Source organism: Papio anubis, chromosome 6 (assembly GCF_008728515.1).
Source record: "Papio anubis isolate 15944 chromosome 6, Panubis1.0, whole genome shotgun sequence".
Taxonomy (NCBI): domain Eukaryota; kingdom Metazoa; phylum Chordata; class Mammalia; order Primates; family Cercopithecidae; genus Papio; species Papio anubis.
This window is the reverse complement of record NC_044981.1, coordinates 131,212,912-131,235,038: the sequence shown is the minus strand read 5'-3', so window position 1 is coordinate 131,235,038 and position 22,127 is coordinate 131,212,912. Positions and strand designations below refer to the sequence as shown.

The window sequence follows — 22,127 nt, the reverse complement described above, 5'->3', positions numbered from 1 at the left end:
CTAAGATACATTGTCTAATACAGTAACCACATGTGGTCATTTAAAGTTTAATAAAATGAAAAAATTCAGTTCCACATTTCAAATGCCACATAGATAAATGTAGCTACTAACTAGTGTATTGAATAGCACAGGTAAAGAACATTTCCATCACTGCCGAAAGTCGTACTGGACAGAACCACTCTAAACTTACTATTAATTTTCAAAAAGAAAAACTTTTAGGATGTGATAAATACAAAGACATTTTTCCCCCCTCTGCTGTATTCTAAACCCAAATAAAGTTTTTGTCTTCCATTAGTCTCTGACTAAAAACGTACTTAAAAGCCTATCCAGGGAAATTACATTCCCATGTTTTTAAGCTAAAGAGGGAAAACTGAATTTTTAATAAATTAATTAGAATGTTCATGTCCTTGAGAAAGTGATTATATTGATTTTCATTTCCTCTGTTTGTATAATACTAGAGTCATAATTTTATTCTCATTCTAGGATCAAAAAGCAACAAATTCCTCAAGGCAGCAAGAATATACTGACACTATGTTAAGATTAATACTTGAAATAATTTCTAGCATTTTTTCTGGGTAATTTTAAGAATGAGTCTAAAGGGGCCGGGCGCGATGGCTCACGCGCAATCCCAGCACCTTAGGAGGCTGAGGCAGGCGGATCACGAGGTCAGGAGATGGAGACCATCCTGTCTAACACGGTGAAATCCTGTCGCTTCTAAAAGTACAAAAAAAAATTAGCTGGGCATGGTGGCGGGCGCCTATAGTCCCAGCTACTCAGGAGGCTGAGGCAGGAGAATGGCATGAACCAGGGAGGCAGAGCTTGCAGTGAGCCGAGATCATGCCACTGTACTCCAGCCTGAGCGACAGAGCGAGACTCTGTCTCAAAAAACAAAAAACAAACAAACAAACAAAAAGAATGAGTCTGAGTCTGCAAAAATTACTTTTACCATTATATAAATTTTTAGCTGGACTTGCATGGCCAGTAATGATTTAGTGATGGCAATAACATGAGCTACAAAGAAAATAAAGTTCTAGGAGGAACGTATTTAGAAATATGAATTTAAATTACAGTTGGTTAAATTCACTAGTTCTTTCTAAAAGAATCTGTAACTCTTAATTCCTAGGCCAATGTCAGTCACCAACTGTAGTGTAGGACCCACAGAATACCGCATTTCCAACTGACCCCAGCCAGCACACCGCCTGGCACACAGCCGACGTTCATTCCAAAGGAGTCATGAAACAATCACGTGGTATATTCATTCAGCAGACTTTACTTATTTTCAAGTCTTTCACAATGCCAATGCCAATTCCCCCAAAATTAACGTCTCTCAAAACCCAAGAAATTCTGAAGAAATAAAATGTGTACTGTATTTACAAATACAAAATTAAAAAATTTTAAGACTATAAAAATTGAAGAATTACGTCATCTGTCAGGTGAGAGTGTCAATCTGCAAAAGCAAGTATTTTTAAAAAAAGAAACTGGAGAATCAATCAAGTTCAAGAACTTTCAGATGTTATTTTCTTACATGGCTTCCAACTCATTTTATACAGTAAGTTCGAATCCATAGCAAAGGTAATAAAACTACCAACTGACCTTGATAGAAACTATGGAAATTTATAACAAAATTTCGAGTCATTTTAAAAAGAATATGAAGCCTTGTTTGCTCCTACAACGCAACAAAGTCTAGATTCTTTTTCTTGATAAAAATCTTATTATTCTGAAAATCTATCAAGAGATTTATGCATAAAATATTTGTAATAACTGTTTTACATGTGTGGTGCCTTTAAAATAATATATCTGAAGACTAAATATGTCATTAATAATAAAAAATACAAACAAAAACAATGGCTAGAATAGGAAAGACTGAAAGTGCCAATGACAAAAGTCCTTTGATCACAGATAACCTCTATGTTCCTATGTAGCTCTAATAAGTTGTTATGAATATGAACAACACGTATCTTACTTGATCTCTTAGAGACAAAAATATAGATAGGGAGATGGGAGTTATAAGGTGTCCACAGATTCATCATTTGAATCAAAATAAAACAATCTGAACATCATCACTGCTTCTATCACCATAGCGTGATCACATTCAGATTGAAAAGGTATGAGTCCATTCTCAAAGATGGATGTATTTCCACTTTCTCCACAGTACAGTCTGGCTTCACTGAGTTACCGGTAAAGACACGGGCACCTGATTAGACTGAGGTGCTGGAGACCCACTGTTCATAGCTTGTGGAGGCACTGCAGCTGGTTCCATCTTGCTAATGTGTGTGATGAATCGAAGACGAAGTTTTAAAGCTGGTTTTAAGTTACAGATAATTTTCTCTACCTAAGAAATAAAAACACATTAAAACGTACTTTAATCAGAGAATTTCAACTTCTCACATTTAAAGCAGGATTTACACATATCCTGAGACAATAAACTAAGGAGTGGCGTGGGGTAGATGAGAAGTTTCTCAACATGTTCTGTGTTTTACGAAAAGCAGATACAATTCTTTCTTGCATGAGAAACAACACATTCTCCCTCACACACACCCATTATATATTCTATATGCATGTTTGTACATGAACCATATGTATATTCATATATAGGCATATACTTACAAAAGCATATCCACTTATCTAGCTAGCCAGTCATCCCACTACCAAAAGCTAGCAGAGTTTACACTGGAAATTTCATATATCCAACAAGCTGATCATTCTTTTAAAATGCCATCTTTACAGAAGCATGAAGCATAATTATATTTTAAAGTTCTTTGAATAACTCATGTCTGCAACATTTATATACAAAACTAATTATTTTTGTTTTGATTTACACTTGGAATTAACTAAATAATATTAGATCTACTCTTTTGAAAAACACTAAGGACACAAACACATCAAGTCGTTTCACAGCTTTCTTAGCTTTACTCAAATGCTCTTTGACCTTTTCCTTTCTGTACTACCTTGTGTTAAAGTTTCTTAGGCCCAAATGTAAAGAATACTTTTTTAAAAAAAAACAATCAATTTCTTTTATAGTTTCTCTGCATGTTCTGTGTCGTAACAAAAGCCGATATAATTTCTCTCTTTCTTACATGAGAGAGAACAGGTCAACTCTCTTTGACACTGCTGCTGAGACATAAAGGAGTCAACCTCCTTGGTATCTCAACCCAAAGAATTGGGAGGGGTATCTCAACCCAAAGAATCAGTTATGATTCAAGGTCTTTTTCTACTTTCAGACATCCCTATTAGGAAGTTCCTCTTCATATGCTAAGTCAGGATGTCCTCCCTTTAACTTTCCCAGAATTCATACACCCTCTAAAGTGACACAGAACAAATCTAATCCCTATTCCAAATGAAAACCCTCCAAAATGCTGAGGGCATAAATAATGCCCTAGGACTTTTTTTCTTCAGGTTAAGTATTCCCATATTCTTTAAATGCTCTTCATGAGTTAGTCTCTAGTCAGGATTAGTCTAGAATCCTGACTTTAGTCTTCTAGTTATGCTGTGGTTTGTCTAATGTCACCATGAGTGTTAGGAGAAGTAGGAGCTCCTTTACTCATCACACAACAACCTCTCTGCTCGTATTTCAGCAGCCATATCCCACTGTTTCTCCCTAATGAGATTATTATTAATTAACCCTCTAGGTCTTTTGGGGGAAAAGTACAAGAAATTATAACATGTATTTACTTTAATACTACATCTAGAATAATATGCCTCTGTTGCCTAAAAAGGTCTCAAACCCACCCATTTTCCTTAAAAAAAAAAATTAGACAAAATAAAAATAATCACTCAAACCAAAAAAGTCTATTACTACATGTTCAAGTTTTCTAAATTAAACATCATTAAAAATAATTAAACAAATTCAACTTACTTGCTCTTTCACGCTATCACCAGTAAACATATACTTCATGTGATATAGGAAGTCGCAGATGGGATCCATGTAATTTAAATGGGTGCTACACTGGTCGACATTCAGCAGCATGTCATAAAACGCCACACCAATCTATTTAACAAATAACGTAAAATTATTTAAGTGATTAAAAGCAATTCAATAATTCAGCATGATGCAGCTAGGCTCCATTATAACACTCACACTGGGGGATACTGTCTTTGTTGTAGAGCTGTCATATACTATACATACCTCTATGCACATGAGATATGATATGGATTGCATTTATAAAAGAATCTATAGTGCTACAAAATGCCCCTGATAAGGCTTAAATAAAATTTCTCTTCATAGTTTAGTAATTTATCTTAAAATTAAGAGATAAACAATCCCCTTTCTAGACACCATCTCTTGATGTCTAGGATAACTCCACTCCTAGGGATCCTTTGGTTTATACTTTCTTAGTTCCATTTGGTAGCTCTTGCTTTAAGGTTCTACTCCTGGGTGCTTTCCTTGTTTTCGACATCTTATTAGAAGAGACTGACTTCATCCATTCTCATGATTTTAATTAGTTCCTCTGCATGTAAGATCTCAAGTGTAATTCTCCATCCTTAACCTCTTCTCAACCTTCATAATGGGTATTTCCCCTGCATCTCCAATTCAATACATCCCACCCTAAATTCATTACTGGCACACTAAGTCCTCTAAAGTTGCTCTTGGATCCTGTTAAACTAGTTTCACTACTAATGGTTGTGACCTGCAGTTTCAATAACACTGGTAAGAAACCTAAATAGATACTTCAGAATTTAATCATGTCACAGGAAATCCAGATTATATTTTACCTCTATCATACAACGAGTTCTCTCTTGCTGAAATCTTTGTAAAAATGGTCCAACAAGATGGTATACATAAAGCAACTGGAATTCAGTCTTCACTATAGGAAGAAGCACTTCAGTGAGAAACCTAAAATTTGAAGATAAAAATAAAAATCTCCTGTGACTTGAAATCATTTAAATTGTTTGAATTTTGTTAATACAGTATTTACAAAGTATTAAAACAAAACATATTTTTTAAAAAGTTCCTTTTACTTTGGTAACAATAATGTTTTTAATTAATCTCACATCTCTCACTGGCTATTACTTTCATTTGATTATTTTTATTTATTTATTTTTTTGAGATGGAGTCTCACACTGTTGTCCGGGATGGAGTGCAGTGGCGCGATCTCAGCTCACTGCAACCTCTGCCTCCCGGGTTCAAGCAATTCTCCTGCCTCAGTCTCCTGAGTAGCTGGGATTATAGGCGCACGCCATCACGCCTGGCTAATTTTTTTATTTTTAGTAGAGACGGGGTTTCACCATGTTGGCCAGGATGGTCTTGATCTCCTGACCTTGTGATCCACCCACCTTGGCCTCCCTAAGTGCTGGGATTACAGGCACCCGCCACCACACTCAGCTAATTTTTTGTATTTCTACTAAAGATGGGGTTTAAATCAGATTTAAGTCATTCTTAATCGTAAAACTACTGATAGGTGAATTATCTGAAATAAAAAGAGAATAACCTAACAGAAATGCCACTCTCAAGAAATTTCAATCTAATTAATACCATTATTATGGTCAAGAAAAATAATCAGGAAATAGGATAATATCAGTTATTCAGTCTAAAAGGTAATTTTTGGGATATATTGTGGAAAAAGCATGCATTTGACTAAGCTTCTTCAAACTATAGTGGAAAACTAGATTATTAGATTATTACTAGCACATACAAGTCAATTTTTAAAAAACAATTCTGAAGCAAAAGGAGCTTTCTGATCAACTTACTTTGCAAGTTGTTCTTTTTTTGTTGTTTTTTTGAGATGCAGTCTTGCTCTGTCACCCAGGCTAGAGTGCAGTGGCGTGATCTCGGCTCACTGCAACCTCCGCCTCCTGGGTTCAAGTGATTCTCCTGCCTCAGGCTCCTGAGTAGCTAGGATTACAAGGAGCACACCACCACGCCCAGCTAATTTTTTTATTTTTAGTAGAGACAGGGTTTCACCATGTTGGCCAGGATGGTCTCGATCTCCTGACCTTGTGATCCACCCACCTCAGCCTCCCAAAGTGCTGGGATTACAGGCGTGAGCCACCGCGCCCGGCCACGAGTTGTTCTAATGAATGAAGTATATACCTCATCTGTTAATGAGATTAGAAAAAAAATGATATACATCAAATTTCTTTTTTTTTCAGATGGAGTCTCACTCTGTCACCAGGCTGGAGTACAGTGACGCGATCTTGGTTCACTGCAACTTCCAACTCCCTGGTTCAAGCGATTCTCCTGCCTCAGCCTCCTGAGTAGCTGGGGTTACAGGCACACGCCACCATGTCCAGCTAATTTTTGTATTTTTAGTAGAGATGGGTTTCACCATGTTGGCCAGGATGGTCTCAATTGCCTGACCTTGTGATCTGCCCGCCTCGGCCTTCCAAAGTGCTGGGATTACAGGCATGAACCACCGCACCCAGCCTATGTCAAATTTCTTTAAGAAATTATTATACTTACTTTGGAATGAGAGAAAGTTGTCCGATGCTAGAATGGTGCCACACAGCATGTGCGAGAGCTAATGTATAGCTACAACTCATCTCAGAGTAGGACTGATGACAGGCAGTGAAATCAAAGAGGCGGAATGGATAGCCAACCCACTCTGTTTCAGACGTCAAGCTGGGGCTGCTGATGACACTCACAATTCGATCATGAAGAACAATCCAATACGGCTCCTTTAAAATTGGAGGAAGGCTAGTGAAAAATATCACTTATCCAGCATTCCACCCCAAAGTCTAAAGTAATAGTGTTTTCTCATTCTTTAAAGTTTTCTATTTCTCCAGCTTCTGCACATACAGTTGGGTGACTTTGTAACTGGTCAAATTAAGTCAGTAACAACCTGGGTGAAGTACCTGTGAGTTAGGGGGCTCCATACATGTATCTGTCCAGCTCATTTAGGTACCTGATATATACTATGCAGTAAATCAATTAATTTATCAAACAATAAATCTATAATTTTATTATTTATTTAAAAATAATAAACTTGTTAAAAATGTGTGTGGAGGTCAAAGAAAGGAGTCTTCATGTGAGCTGGAAAAGTCAGGGAAGGCTTCATTCACTGAGAAAGGAGGCTCTAAGCTAGCAAAGAATGAACAGGCTTTAGAGAAGGTGACGGAAAGAAGTAAGCTCTGGAATAAGAAAAATGTCTTATTCACTCACATTCGGAAGTACCTAAAACATGTTTTAAGCACTATGTGCAGGAACAAAAGCTGTAGATATACAACATGTTAAGTGGCCAAGAGTAGATCAGGCTATGATGTAAAAACTAAAGTTGGATAGGTAAGGTGGTACCAGAAAATGCAGAGACCTGTAAGTCACATAGATATATTTAGATCTAATACAGAAAGGCAAACACTAGTCACTGTAGATTTTTAAAGCAGTAATAATATGAAAAAACTTTAAAAACATAAAATACTTCATTAACTTGCATCCTATATGCATCTTTTTCTTTTTGCTGACATGGAACAGCTGGCTATATTTCATCACTAAGCACGAATCACAATTATTAACTCACTGGTAGGGCAGTGATGATCAAACCAATTGCATTCATCCATGCTGTAATGTTCTCTCTTGGCACTAAAGGCTGACTGCAACCGGCAAAAAACAATGTTTAAGTATGAATTTATAAAAACATTTTAGATGGTTGACAACAGATCTTATTTTTAAATAATATATCTAATTCAGAGGATCAACAACTAATTCATTTCAATAAAACAATGGGGAATTTTTTATTGAATAAAAATGTAATAAGTATAAAAACTCAAGAAGGCTTTTTAAAAATACTTCCTCCCCAATCATTATCCCATACTTCACGCTAATTTTTAAAAGAATCTTGAAAACAAGATGAAGAGAATCTTGTTTTAAGTGACAAGTTAACATTATGCCTATACTAAACATCAAACTGCTATTAATGAGCAGAAGTAGGAACAAACCCGGATCTTAGGATCCTGTCCAGGGCACATTCCATAACTCCTATATCACAAAGACAAGATTTGGAACCAGAAAACAGTCATCATCCAACGTGCATCAGCCTTTCAGCAACAGGTTTGTCTTAAAGCTCCAAATAAAATACCATTCTGTTTACTAATAAACAACAAATCTTACTGCATGAACCAGAATACATACCTTTTCAGGACAACATTTAGAAGGGCATTCCCAACCTCTTTGCCTGAAACTGCCAAGGCCATGAGCTCCACACAAGTAACATGGAGAGCGTGGGCAGCTGGGTTGGGAAACTCATTGAATCTCCAGTCACAGTTTGGAAAGGGACCAGGAGATTTGCCAGCCATAGGTACACACAGTTAAAGCAATAACAACTGGAATATCTCATCTGATTATCAATTTATCTGATTATGAGCTGCCAAGAAGTGATTTATCTACACTTAGAGAGATTAAGAGGCAAATACAAACCAAATGCAAATGAGTTTGACATGATTGAAATGTATTAAGAGCAACCATGTGATTAACCACAGGCATAAATGGTTGGTCTTACAGGTGGGTTCTTATAAATATGACATAATAGGCACAGATGCAACCAAGGTATACCTAGGTTTCATAAGCCTATTTCTTTTAATAGTTATAAGACATTAATATGAAAATTATTTTATAATGAGTCATTCTGTTGCTTCAGAAAATAAATTCCTTTGTGTAGGAAAATAAGTCATGCTCATTTATGTAGAATTTCTCTACCTAGTAACACAGTGGTATGGTTATAGACATTAAGTATAGAGTGCTAATAACTGAAAACATAAAATCAAAATGAAGAAATAAACATACAAGTATATTTTCACTAAAATATACCTTTTTCATAAAGAAAAATTTATCATTTATTATAATACAAACATTAATTTTTTTAAAGTAACAAGATCCTACGTTCTCCAGCAGCACACAGATGCATGTGCTAAGAAACACAGTATTTAAGAATAAGATTTTTTCTTTGAAACGAATCTCCATAAAGTCTATTTTTAAATATAATTTTTTTTACCACTTATCCTCAAGTTCTAAAATAAAAATTTTAATAGAATTTCAGCCTATCTGGCATGATGCTGCTAATTTAAGATTTCAAACCTTTACAGAGATGAAAATGGAAGTGATCTTAAAAAAATTAAAACCTTGAAATATATAAAAAATTACTTTAAAAAGCAAAAATATGTTCTCATAAATCAAAATACCATTATTTCTGGAGAATCTGTAAAATCACAATAAAAAGGATATTATCGACTAGTCTGCCAATCAATCTGCAATAGTAGGTGTCATCTGGAACCCAAGGATTTTCCTCTCGTGCATTCATAGCGCACTTCAGGTAAGTGTCACTTAGACACCAGCCCTGCGGTCGATTATCCTTGAGAGAGCCAATGATCGCATGGACGAGTTTTCGCTTGAGAAATGCGCGGTCTCTCAGGTGCATTTCATAATAGTGCAGAGTATTATACAGATAAGTCACTGGACGATCTGCCAAGAAAAAAACATACCACTACAATGTTTAACTGGTTACTAACAACTGTGAAAAACTGACTAACTGCTTTCCAGATAACTGGAAAACAGCTCAGAAGATTATGACACAACTTCACATGCTGGGCAATTGTATACTATGAATATTTTAATCTGAGGATAAGCAGAAGGCTCAGAATGCTTCTAGTAATATACAGTTGTATTTGTATCTGTTTTTATTTAAGTGGAAGCAATTCCATTTCTGAAAATTTATCCTGCATAAATTTTAATCCCTTGACATACAACAAGGGATGTCACTGCAGCCCTGTTTACACTAGCAAAAGATGAAAAATCGCCTAAAAGGTCAAAAACAGGGGACTGATAAAGTAAATTATGGCATGTATGAGGTAGCTCTTTATGTACTAATACAAATGACCAACGCTAATACATTATAAAGTTGAAACAAACAGGGTACAGAATAATATGTGTAATATATTTTACTTGTGTTAAAAACAAACAAACAAAAAAACCATCCAGGATATCTAAGAGGGGATGGCAAGAGACTGGTAACATTGGCTGCCTCCTAAAGAAAGAAACTGGCTAGCTGGAGGCCAGGATGGGACTAATTACCTTTCACTGTATACTCTTCCCCACTAAGTGTGTATCTTACCTAATCCAAAAGAAAAATGTTTTTAAAAGAATGCTCACTTGAACTTTATGCCTATTCCATCGGGTTAACACACAATTCATACTTCTGCTTTGAGGGAAGGTATCTTAGATTAAAGATGAAGCAGGACTGCCCGCCAGACATTTTGTTCCCACAGTGGCTGCTCCAGGACCTTCACATTTCCGTCACTGACCCTGCCACTCTCCAGTTACTATGCTTACAATTTTAGAGTTGTCTTTTTCTTTCAATATTCTCCTTATAATCAGCCAATGAAGTCCTGTTCCGTCTTTTGTGACCATTTGTCCCTTTTCTGTCATTTTCAATGCAACCATTGTTGCTTAGATACTAATCACACAACTGAGCTTTTTGACATGTCCTTGAAATGGCTTCCTCCTAAGATTGCTGCCAACTATAACTGGATGTAGCTTTCTGAAATACTGTTTCCTATGCCATGATCATACTCAATAACTTCCAGTTGATTATTATCTGCAATTATAAAATCAGCCTAGCATTCAAGGTCACCTAAGTTAGGTACAATCTGTCTTTCCAACCTTATTTCTAGAACTCTCTGGTAAGAATTTTCAATTCAACCCAACATAGCAATTCTTCTTCAAATATACCTTATTTTATCTCCTCCATGATTTCCCCCAAATGATCCCTTCTGCCTCATATGCTGTCTTTTCCCTGCTACTGCTACACAGTTCAAATCCTACCCATCCAAGAAGGCTGCCAAGATCTGTTTAGTTTATAGTAACATCACCACTTTTGTTTGTATTTTTATGTTGTATATTTTATACTTCATGGCACCCTCCACAGTACTTATCCTCAAAACACTTCAATTTAAAAAAATTAAAATAAAACCTTTAGAGCCACTATTACCATCTGGTCCTGCCCAGCCCACTTTTGATAATGGAGGTATTAGACGAAATTAAAATTTGAAAAAGCTCACCATGAAATTTATATAAGCCTCCTAGGTGATCCAGTAGAGTCTCCAATGATTTGGATACTGGAAGCAACTCTAAAAATCTGTGGATTACTATATCAAATACTGGAAGGAATCGAAGACACACATTCCCAAAATAGATGGGCAGATAGGGAGACTGGATCTGTACAGGAGGATCCACCTGTTCCGCAAGGCCCTCAAAATACAACTTCTCTGGATATTTCTGTGGAATTGAGAAGATGATAAATGGTTAGAGCATTTTTTAAAAAAATTCTCTTAAAAGAGCTAAACGTGAAAACATTTAGATTTTTTTTTACAAGGAAACATTTTAAATTATACCTCATTACACTTTACTTCTTTTTATACAAGTACTTATGTCCACTAAACTGCAGTTTCAATTTATTCTCAATGTTACAGATATTCTCAAACCTTGAAGAAGTTTAGAGAGTTAACCTACTTCTATATAGAGCAGAGAAAAAACATTAGAACCAGAGAGAAAATGGCCAAATCAGTTCATCAAATGCTCAAGTATGGTTTTATAAAAGTATTATTTTAAATACTAATTAGAACTAGTACCTTGTGATAATTCATGTGCTTGGTGTGCCAGTCATTCTGTAACCAGTGCTCTGGGGAATTTTCCTTCACAAAGTCACTTACTCGATTTCTAAAATCGTTTGGTTTGAGTAACAGCAACTGAATTATGAAATAACAAACCTGGGCTTCATTTCCTTCATGACTACGCATGGCCTTTGAAGAACAACAGAAAAATTATATGAAAATGTTCAATCTGTGCGAAACCATGAGGGCCATTTGAAAGCCTAAATTTTAACAAAGTAAAATCTCACCACCATAATTTCCTTAGACGTCTAGTCTATCCCAAACCAACTGTTCAGTATTCCCCAAACATACATGACCTTTCTTGCCTATTTTGGTTTACTATTCCTTCTGCCTGGGATGTCCATCTTTATTTTTAAAAATTTAATCTATTTTTCACATCTATCACCTAAGCAGATAAGATTTCTCACTGTTTCCTGGAAATATTTTTTCTGCACCTCCACCTTATCCTGTTATCTTATTGATTTATAGACTTACATTATTTCCCCTAAAATATAATAACTACTTTTATATCTATGCTCCACAGCTAAGGGGTTAACGTTAAACTATGCCACTCCAAATATCACCACCATAGAATTTTTTTCAATGTGGCATTTTTCAGCCGACTTCAGCGTCTTTTTAAAAAATCTACCGGAAGGCTAGGCGCGGTGGCTCACGCCTGTAATCCCAGCACTTTGGGAGGCCGAGGCGGGCAGATCATGAGGTCAGGAGATCGAGACCATCATCGCTAACATGGTGAAACCCCATCTCTACTAAAAATGCAAAAAAGTAGCCAGGCATGGTGGTGGGCGCCTGTAGTCCCAGCTACTTGGGAGGCTGAGGCAAGATAACTATGTGAACCCGGGAGGCAGAGTTTGCAGAGAGCTGAGATCACGCAGCCTGGGTGACAGAGCAAGACTCTGTCTCAAAAAAAAAAAAAAAAGAAAGAAAAAAGAAATCTACCAGAAATAGACATCAAAGTCAAGAGAGAGAGAGAAAAAAAAAAAAAACATTTGGGGAATGTTTGCTACCAAAGTGTACAGAAATGGTTATATTAGCACTCTGTAAAGAAACACAGTGACTTACTGCTACTACCTGCCTCTAGTGGGAGTTTTGGAGAATCAACTCAGGGTCTAATAGCTCATATTTTTAGAGTATCACAAGGCTAGGACCACATCTATTTTATTTACTTCTATACCTTCTATACATAGAACACAGTTGATATTCAATATGTACTTATTAAATGAATGAATAAGGAAATTGGGGCCGGAAGCAGTGGCTCATGTCTGTAATCTCAGCACTTCGGGAAGCTGAGGAGGGAGGATTGCTTCAGCCCAGGAGTTCGAGACCAGCCTGGGCAACATGGAGAAACTCCATCTCTACAAAAAAGTTAAAAAGAACAAAAAATTCGGTGGGTATGGTGGCATATGCCTGTAATCCCAGCTACTCAGGAGCCTGAGGCAGGAGGAGATTGCTTGAGCACAGGAGATTGAGGCTGCAGTGAGCCATGATCATGCCACTGCACTGGGTGACAGAGTGAGACTCTGTCTCAAGAAACAAAAAAACAAAACAAAAAAAAAAGAAATTGGAAAATTTGTAGTTCTTTAGGGAAGTGACAGCAATGCTTGATATAGTATAAATTCATTAAATCCTTCAAAGCAATATAGAGCAGACTGGCATAAGATATGTTAGTCATACATCTTGATCTAAAAGAGAATAAGCTTAGAAACATATATTTATTCTTACCAGGCAGAGAATTAATCTGTCCAGTGTAACAATGTTATACTTCCATACCATGTCATTAAGAATTTCAATGCATTTATTGAGTTGCTGACCCCCTGCTGATGTAGAAAACTCATATACCAGAAAATCTGCAAATGTCCTCACATGGGCTACCAAGGCCCTGGCTCCAATTCTCTCTAATACTCTGGAAGGCAGAGAGTAAAACATAAACTCCATTGTTGTATGGATACAACAATTTGCCAAATGGAATGCAAATTAGGTTTTTGACTTACCTATAGCCAATTTGATTAATATGATCTGTTTCCAAGAGCATTTTCCAGAGAAGACAAAGAAAGAGAGGAGGGGAGCCCTGCATAGAGAAGTGGGTAATAATGTCGTTTTCATTGCTCATTGACTTCCACTTCCTATACTCCTCCTCCACATTTTTTTTCAGATTAAAACGGCTTTCCTGAGGCACATTATTTTGTTTGAAGAACGCCTAAAAAGAGGATCAGAAGTTTATTTCATTGGTTATAGTAGAAAGAGCACCAGATATGCAGTTAATAAACCAGCTCTAGGCTTGATTCTGACATTAATAAACTTTAGGTGACCTTGAGCAATTGAGCAATTAAGGCCTGAATTTCTGTATCTGGAAAATACATAAGCTTGACTAGATTATCTCCAAGATTCCTTTTCCTAGATTTCCTAAACTGAAATTATAAGCAAGCCTGAATTTAAAGCTTCTTCAATCATCTGTTGATACTTCCACCAGTCTTAAAGAGAAAAAAAAGAATGAAATGTCTCCACCCTTTGGCTACATATGTTAGTGTCTCTAAGGAAAATCCACTGCACTAGCCCAGTGATTCTCAGAGTGTGGTCCCAACACCAGCAGTATCAGCATCATCTGGTCTTACAAGAAATGCAAAATTCTCAGACCTTATCCCAGATTTACTGAATCAGAAGCTCTGTGGCTGGGGCCCCAGCCATCTGTAGCTTAGCAAGCCCCCCAGGTGATTTGGTAAATTTGAAAACAAATGCTCTAGCCCTAACAGGAGTTACGAAAAATGGACGTTCATCATGCCTAACATTTTTTCTGAAAAGGAGAAGACAGATCAGGTTTGCCTTTCTCCCTACTAGAAAAGCCAGGTTTATAGTTTTTCTGGGATTAAAAAAAAAATTCAGTGAAGTGTCATATGTGTGCACTCTGTGAAGCTCCATTACATTATACTTCTCCCCATTTCAGTTCTATGAAAGAGAAAAAATTTTCAGGTACTATGTTAATTTTCATGAGATTCTGAAACCATTAACTATTTTTTTCTTTTTCAAATTTTTTCACTTTTTTTTCCTCTTCCTACTCTTCCTTCCCTTAAAACTGCTAACTAAGGTGAAACCACAAAAATTAAACTTTTAGAAACATGCCCAGTCCCAGAGTAGGACACAGAACAACTTGAGAGATTTTGGAAGTAACGACATTTTTTTTTTTTTTTTCCTAGAGATAGGGTCTGGCTCTGTCACCCAGGATGTGGTGCAGTGGTGTGACCATAGTACCCTGTAACCTTAAATTCCTGGGCTCAAGTCATCCCCCTTGCCTCAGCCTCTCAAGCAGTTAGGACTAGAGGCATGTGTTACCATGACCCTAAATAATTTTTAAAATAAATAAAAGCTAATTTTATTCAGATGTCACCAACACTCACTCTAGAACACCACTGTGAATGGGAAGAAGGATTTCATGTGTATTCAATAAGTAATTCAAGACAAAATTACCTGTAGTGGGCCTGGAAAACAGCTCAGGGTGTGTGAAGCCCAATTATGAGGAGTGAAACTCATGATGGTCTGAAGTATGTCTTTACACCAAGTTCCCTGAATTGAATCAGAGCCTGTAAAAAAATCTAAACATAAACAAATAGATGTAATCCAGATATAAGTGATTATGTCCACAACTCATAAAAGATTATAGCAAAAATAGTAATTAAGTACACTAAGAATTTCACTGTAGTGCATTCATTGCTTAACTAGTTATATCCAGCTTAGAACCTAAATTTGCTTAGTTTCTGAGTGATCTGGATGATCACATTAGAAAATATGAGAACAATTTATGAAAAGATGACAAAAGACATTTGCAATCTCTTTTTTTGAAGTTACAGAGTACCAGTGATAATGGTACAGGTCCACCACTACTGTTCATTTATTTTGACACTGATTTAGTAGTACTTTATTTGGCCAAGGGAACAGAATAAAGAAAGATGTCTTTTTTGGAGAGTGAAATAATTACATAATGCATGTATAAATCTCAGAATTGAAGAGGGTTCTTTACATAAAACAACATAATTTACATAAACGTATTTGAGGTTGCTAAAATCAATAACTATCTCTTTAAAACATCAGTTCTAAAGTGTGGTCTTCAGACCTCTGAGGGATTCCCCAGTAGCCCTTCAAAGATTCAGTGAGGTCAAATAATAAAAAAAAGATATCACTGGCTTTTTTACTAGATATGATCACTGACGGTGCAAAAGCAATGGTGGTAAAACTGCTGGCCCTAAGCACAAATCAAACAGTGGTGCCAAACTAGATGAAAAGGCTTTGTATTCTCCACCACATGCACTCAGTGAAAGAAAAGTGCCAGTGTCAATCTCGACACTTATTTTTAATATCATATTTAACAAAATGGGAAGCATATGCCTAGTGTTCCAAAGTTTGATGGGTGTCTTGAGGAAAAACACTTGTGTGACTGACTACTGAGTTAAATCAGCTGCATTTTTTTTTTTTTTGAATTCCAATTTTACTTGAAAGAATGTCTGACAGAAAACTATAGTTAGCTAGACTTAAGTATTTAGCAGACATTTTCTTGAAAATTAACAAAATGAGCTTGTCACTTCAAGGAAAACAAATGATAGTAACTTTTACCAATGATAAAATTTGACCTTTTAAGTAAAAATGGAAATTTTGGAAAACATGTATCTACCACCATGACATGACAGCATTCTAAAACTTAGATTTTTCTAATAAACTTTGCAGTGATATTAACAAATGTAATTTTCTGATACTGTATGATAAAATGTCAACATTTGCTAGATCTACGTAACTCAGTGAACCAATATTTTCAAAATGAATAACTCATGAAGTTACAAAACATGCATGGATTTAGAAATCCACTAAATGTACAAAACAGATGTTCAGATTACAATGTAACAAAGTACGTGAAGTTCACTGATAGGGTTTTGGATTCCACATTGCAACTAACCTTTAAGCAACTATCATTTTTCCATGTGATGTCAAAGAACATTCACAACGATCTGAAAAGGCTATTAAAATACTCCTCTCTTTCTAACCTCATCTGTGTGAGGCCACATTTTTTACTCACTTCAACTAAAACTTCAATGGATTAAATGTCTAAGCAGATGAGAATTCAAACTATGTCTTCCTTTACATCAGGTATTAGAGAAGCAAAAATGTAAAACAATGGTATCTCTTCTCACTAAAGTTTTGCTTTACAAAATATACTTTTTTTCATAACATCATATGCTAACATGTAATGTTTATTATTACTATTTAAAAACAAATTAATAAATATTTTTAAACTTTATTTTACTATCTAATAGAATAAATATCCATAGATATAATCCATATAAACAGAAACTCTTTGGGAATTTCAATTTTAAGAGTGTAAAGCAGTCTTGAGACCAAAAAGCTTAAAGAATTACTACTTTAAAATTATGGAAGACAACTGAAAACTGATGCTCAACCCAGTTATTAATAGAATGATGTTACACAAAAGAGCTTCCATAAATGAATGAAATAGTGAAGATATCAAAACAACTGGCTTTTTTTGAACAAATGAAAAGTATCTTTTTAGTATGTTATACCCATAGTAATTAGTAGAATCACGGCACACTTTAATTCATCTGTTTTTGTTTGTTTGTAGTCACATAGTCACCGTACCTGTTACATGAGTTGCTCTAGCCAAGGTCAATATCAAGGCTCGGTTCAGTTCTTCAGATTCTGCTGAGAGCACTGTTTTGGGATCACTAAGGAAGCGTGTAAACTGCGGTTGTACCTCTGAGCTACCTAATGCTGTTATAAGCCTGAGAGCAGTGCTCTCGACACTGAAAAGTGGGAGAAAAAAAAAGAAATGTAAAAAAATTTCAGAATTATAGAATTAAATCTAATTCTAAGGTTAATTACAATGGAAAAACATGCAATCTATATGACTATCCCTTCTTTAATTAAAAAAACACTTTTGTGTGAGAATAAATGTCGCTTAATTTGTTTAAAAAACCTAATGTGTCCAATTTTATAGTGAAAATCTTGACATTTTTACACATTTGAAAAAGATGACTTGCCTATAGGACTAAAAAATTTCACCTGGAGATACTGCATTTCAAAAATTATATTTTTCTATCTAAAATATATTTTAATTTAAAGCAAAATCAACGTGACATAATACTTTAACCATAATCTGAAGTATACTTAAAAACAGCATTCTAAAGGGCTAAGTTACAACATAATAATAAATACCCTGAAAGTACTAATTCTCAGTCCAAAGATCCTGAAGCAAGGACTCAACTATCTTAATCAGTTTCTATTTAAAAAGCTGGACTCTGCTCCTATAATGGAAACAAAATACTTTAGAAGCAGAGAAGTTTTATGACAGATGAATTAAAAAAAAAAAAAAAAACCTATAAGGCAAAGGATTAAGAACCTCATCTCCAAGAAAGTTTCTAGTAAATCTTAAGGAAAGATGGCCTTCAACGAGCTCACCAAAGATGGAGCTGGTTCTGGTTTGTTTGTGCAACTGCAGCCAAAGTATGAAGATGACTCAGGAGCTGAACTCGGTAATGAGGCTGAATATGATGCATCCGGTAGCTAAACATCTCAAGGAGTGTATGTAAGATCCCCCATGCATGTGATTTGAAAACAGTTGGCAAAAGCTGACCTGGAGGAAAAAGACAATTTAAGGTACCAATTAGTAAAGGCTATGCATTAAAAGATAGTTGAAGAAAGTCACATTGAGTAAAATATAAAGATTTGATTGCAAAAATACACACGCACACACATATATATTCTCCACATTTTCTTATTTTCTACTTTAACAGTAAGGAAAAATTCAGATCCTAACTATAATATCAATTATTTTTTCCTGGGACTTGGCAAGTGATAATCATGTTTATCTGGAAAAACAAAATGAGACAAGATACGAAAAAGCATTAATCTTCTCAATTCTGGTATCTTTTATTTTTAGACAGTTAATGTTCCATACCTTTTGAAGTATGAGGTTCACTTTTTAATACAAAAAACTGTATTTTTACACCTGCCCTTGTTTCCTCCTACCCCCGAGAAAGTTTTATTCAACAATCAGTTATCTAGGAAGACTTACTATGGCTAAAATTAAAACTATGCTGTATTCATGAAAAGCTGGAATTACGATGAATCAGAAAAACACTTCTATATTAGAAAGTATCTATTATTTTAGAACTACATAATAAATAACTGACATTATAATGTATCTTCTGCAATCTAAGAAAATTCCTTCTTTACTGCCAGTCAGCCTTTTGTATGCACTGGAGGACAGCATTACTGCCTCAGGCAGAATCCATTTGCATGAGGACAGGGACCATGTCTATCCTTCTCACCACATCCCAGGCACCTAGCACATTAACCTTTTCTTACCACTTTACTTAAAAATGCAACAAACCCCCTCTCCCACCCTCAAACTTCCTATTCTTTTTTGCTTTATTTTTCTCTATAACATGTATCACCTGACATATTATATATTTCATTTATTTAACGTCCCCCTCCATAAGCTCCATCATAGTGGTGACTTGTTCTCTGCTGTGTCCCCGGAACTAGAAAAGTACCTTTAGAGTTAATGAATGGGTTAATAGTTATAAACACCAGAAAGTCCTGTCTTACTGATAAATCCTTTGATGCCCAAAGACTCTATTTCCATATAGACCAATAAACGACTGTAAGTTTCCACTAGGGCTGGAGCCAAGGCCACACTGGACTTTGCATGAGCAAGTTTTATCACCCTGGTTGCAATGCTGTGAATAAGGCTGAGGAGAAAAAAAGGGAAGAAAATAAAAATCCATATTTTTGACATAAACATAGGCGCTACTCTACTTAGAAGTAACTTAGTATAATTTGAACTTAAATGATTCAAATGAAGTTGATTCATTTAATGTGTTTAAACTGTGTAGGACACTTGGTAAGGATGCACTGCACAACCTGAGACTCATTCCGATTTCCATGGTGCTTTCAATATGCACACGGATCCCCCTGCTCATGGGAAAACAAACTTTGGGTTCAACTTATAAGAGCAAGCTTGAGAGATTTTGGTTACTCAAATGATGCATCAAAATACATTTGGGAAATTAAATAACTTCTGTCACAGATTTACTTTAATACATCACAGCTAAGACCCAAATGTTAGGTTCTAATGGGGCTTTGCTCAAATCTGTTATACATGCAAGTGAAGCACATGTGTAATTCTATCACAATGGTTACCATTTGAAAAAGAGCATAGCTTTACCAGAACTGATGCTCCACTTGGAGGCCCACAGACAAATTCTCTGTGGCCTATACGGTGGTTGTTTTAAATTTGAGCCAATACTTAAAGGCTGAAAGACTAGTAATAAAAAATCTGGATTTCTAGCCCTTCTCAAAAATGTTGGAAGCTCTAGCTACACTAGTCCTCCTTCTTAACTATCTACAAAAAACGAAAAAAAAAAAGTGCAAAAAAATTTTATAATGCTTATCTCTCATGGAGAGATTATGACAATTACTTTCTTTGGGTTTGTTTATCCTAGAATTCCTATAATAAAAAATATTTACTTTTGTAATAAAATAAAGCTTTTTTTTTTCTCTAAATGTACCTGACTATGAAAAATTACACACATAAAACCATGAAATAAAGGTTTATACTATACTCGTATCAATTCCCTGACATGGAATCAAATTAATAAAAAGAACATACCTCATTTTGGCATGAACTGTCAGTGAATCCAGGAGGTTCATAGGTAAGGGGGTAATAGATCCTGAAGCCATACAGTTTGTTCCAGGGAGAGGTATCCTCATAATTCCATTTCCATAAATAGTTTCTACCAGAGCTCCCATGGGTAATGTAAAACATTCTGAATTTGTAGAGTATGCATTACACAATAGAGCAATCTTATAGTCATTCATCTGTAAACTTTTATTTCTCAGACTCTGCTGCAGGAACCTAAAAATTCATGTTCCATTAAAAAGAAAAAATGAAAATTACTTCCATAATGTTAATTTGTATTTTTTTAAAAGTTCAATTTTATGCAATTATTTATTAATGCTATCTTTGTTCCTATACGTATTCGAGTTTCTGTGTAAAACGTATAGTGGGAATACACATAGAAGTTGGGGTAGTGTTTCAGAAGAAAAATAATTTTAAATAAACAATTAATGGGTATCTGTTAAGTATGCACTACATATACAGCCACCATATTAGGCTAAGTTTCAGAGACTAAAGAAATAACTCACAAGTCTGTGAACCAGGTTTCTACTTATTATCTGTCTGCATAAACACAACAATGTCTTCATTATAGATATCACTTTGAAAAGGTGGTTAAGGGGTATCTCATAAAATGAAAACCAAATGAAATATCAAGTCTGACTCCCCTGCCATATCCTATGAAGAGATGTGGCAGTCTTTTTCAGAAGTTCTAGGTGGGAAGTTAGGCTATTCCTAGCACCCTTGACTACAATACAATACAATACTATCTAAGAATGGTATCTTCTTTGAGTCATCACAACTTTGGAAGAGATATTAAGGGGCATGCCAGCCAGATCAGCTCAATCATTCCTGGCAGCCCACAGATGAATATCTCAGTCAGCTCATGCTCAAGTTCCAAGCACTTGAGAAATTCTGAAACATTTTTACATTTATGAAACTTGATATGCTTTCATTATATTAATAACTTTATAACATATACAACTGAAGATCAGCCTTGAAAAATTTTTTGTAAAAATCTATACATAAAAGCAAGACTAATCTTGTAGCTGTTTCCTGATATAGGTGCTGGTCAGATTCTCTTGCTATGACATATATCTCAAGTATTTGCCCTTATCTATAGTGGGTATGGGGAGATTTTCAAATTTCACACAAACACCGAGACCAATATTAGTCTACAATTCGCTATTAATTAAACAAGAAAAATAAGTAAATAAGTATCAAGCAACAAATAACTTACTCATGGTGAAGTCTTAAGGAATGAGGTATTGGAATCTGTAGCTTGGAGTTGTCATTTTGAGCTTTTCTATTGAGATGAATCCAAATACAAGTCATTGCAAAGGCATGGGTTGACTGGGGTTTGTTAATATCAGGAACTGGAATATACTGAAAAATAACAATTTGAAAAATAACACAATAGAAGAAAGAGAAGAATTAAATAATTATGTGTATTTTAGTAATCAATTTCTAACATAACTCTTTTTAGCATATCATATCTTACTTTAGCCCCAATAATTCAATAATACAAATCAGAAGGTCTAACAGCCATAAAATTTTGAAATTATTACAAGGTGCTTTACTTGGTATATGTTTTTACTTAAAGTAACACAAATTCACAGGTGCTTTGTCAAGCTTTTCCTACTATCGCAGAGCATTCTCAAATAAAAATAATTTTTTAATTTTTACTTTTTAAAAATTAAAACGCATCATCATGAAATCATACTAAATGTGATAAATGTAACTAAAAACAAGACTTTCTAAAAGTCTCATAATAATTTTTAAGAACATATAAAAATCTAAGAAATATGCAACCTAAACGATTATCATTAAACATATTGACTATTAATGGGTA

General features: G+C 35.2%; 1 protein-coding gene across 7 annotated transcripts in view; it reads right to left on the bottom strand.

The window, feature by feature from the left end:
- Positions 1-1,250: 1,250 nt before the first annotated feature.
- The window catches only part of MED23 (mediator complex subunit 23), a 47,156-nt gene continuing 26,279 nt past the window's right edge, over positions 1,251-22,127 (bottom strand). For 6 of the 7 annotated variants that reach the window (XM_031667439.1, XM_031667437.1, XM_031667438.1 and 3 more), the window contains 17 exons: positions 21,516-21,661; positions 20,270-20,515; positions 19,207-19,349; positions 18,055-18,229; positions 17,236-17,399; positions 15,061-15,185; positions 13,590-13,795; positions 13,321-13,501; positions 11,557-11,727; positions 10,987-11,203; positions 9,155-9,391; positions 8,066-8,231; positions 7,455-7,527; positions 6,401-6,615; positions 4,714-4,834; positions 3,857-3,988; positions 1,251-2,332 (listed from right to left, as the gene is read on the bottom strand). In XM_031667439.1, the coding sequence (XP_031523299.1) occupies positions 2,165-2,332; positions 3,857-3,988; positions 4,714-4,834; positions 6,401-6,615; positions 7,455-7,527; positions 8,066-8,231; positions 9,155-9,391; positions 10,987-11,203; positions 11,557-11,727; positions 13,321-13,501; positions 13,590-13,795; positions 15,061-15,185; positions 17,236-17,399; positions 18,055-18,229; positions 19,207-19,349; positions 20,270-20,515; positions 21,516-21,661 (2,886 nt within the window). In that variant the 3' untranslated portion in view covers positions 1,251-2,164. The remainder of the gene's footprint in view (positions 2,333-3,856; positions 3,989-4,713; positions 4,835-6,400; positions 6,616-7,454; positions 7,528-8,065; positions 8,232-9,154; positions 9,392-10,986; positions 11,204-11,556; positions 11,728-13,320; positions 13,502-13,589; positions 13,796-15,060; positions 15,186-17,235; positions 17,400-18,054; positions 18,230-19,206; positions 19,350-20,269; positions 20,516-21,515; positions 21,662-22,127) is intronic. The other variant, XM_031667441.1, reaches the window with a different exon arrangement.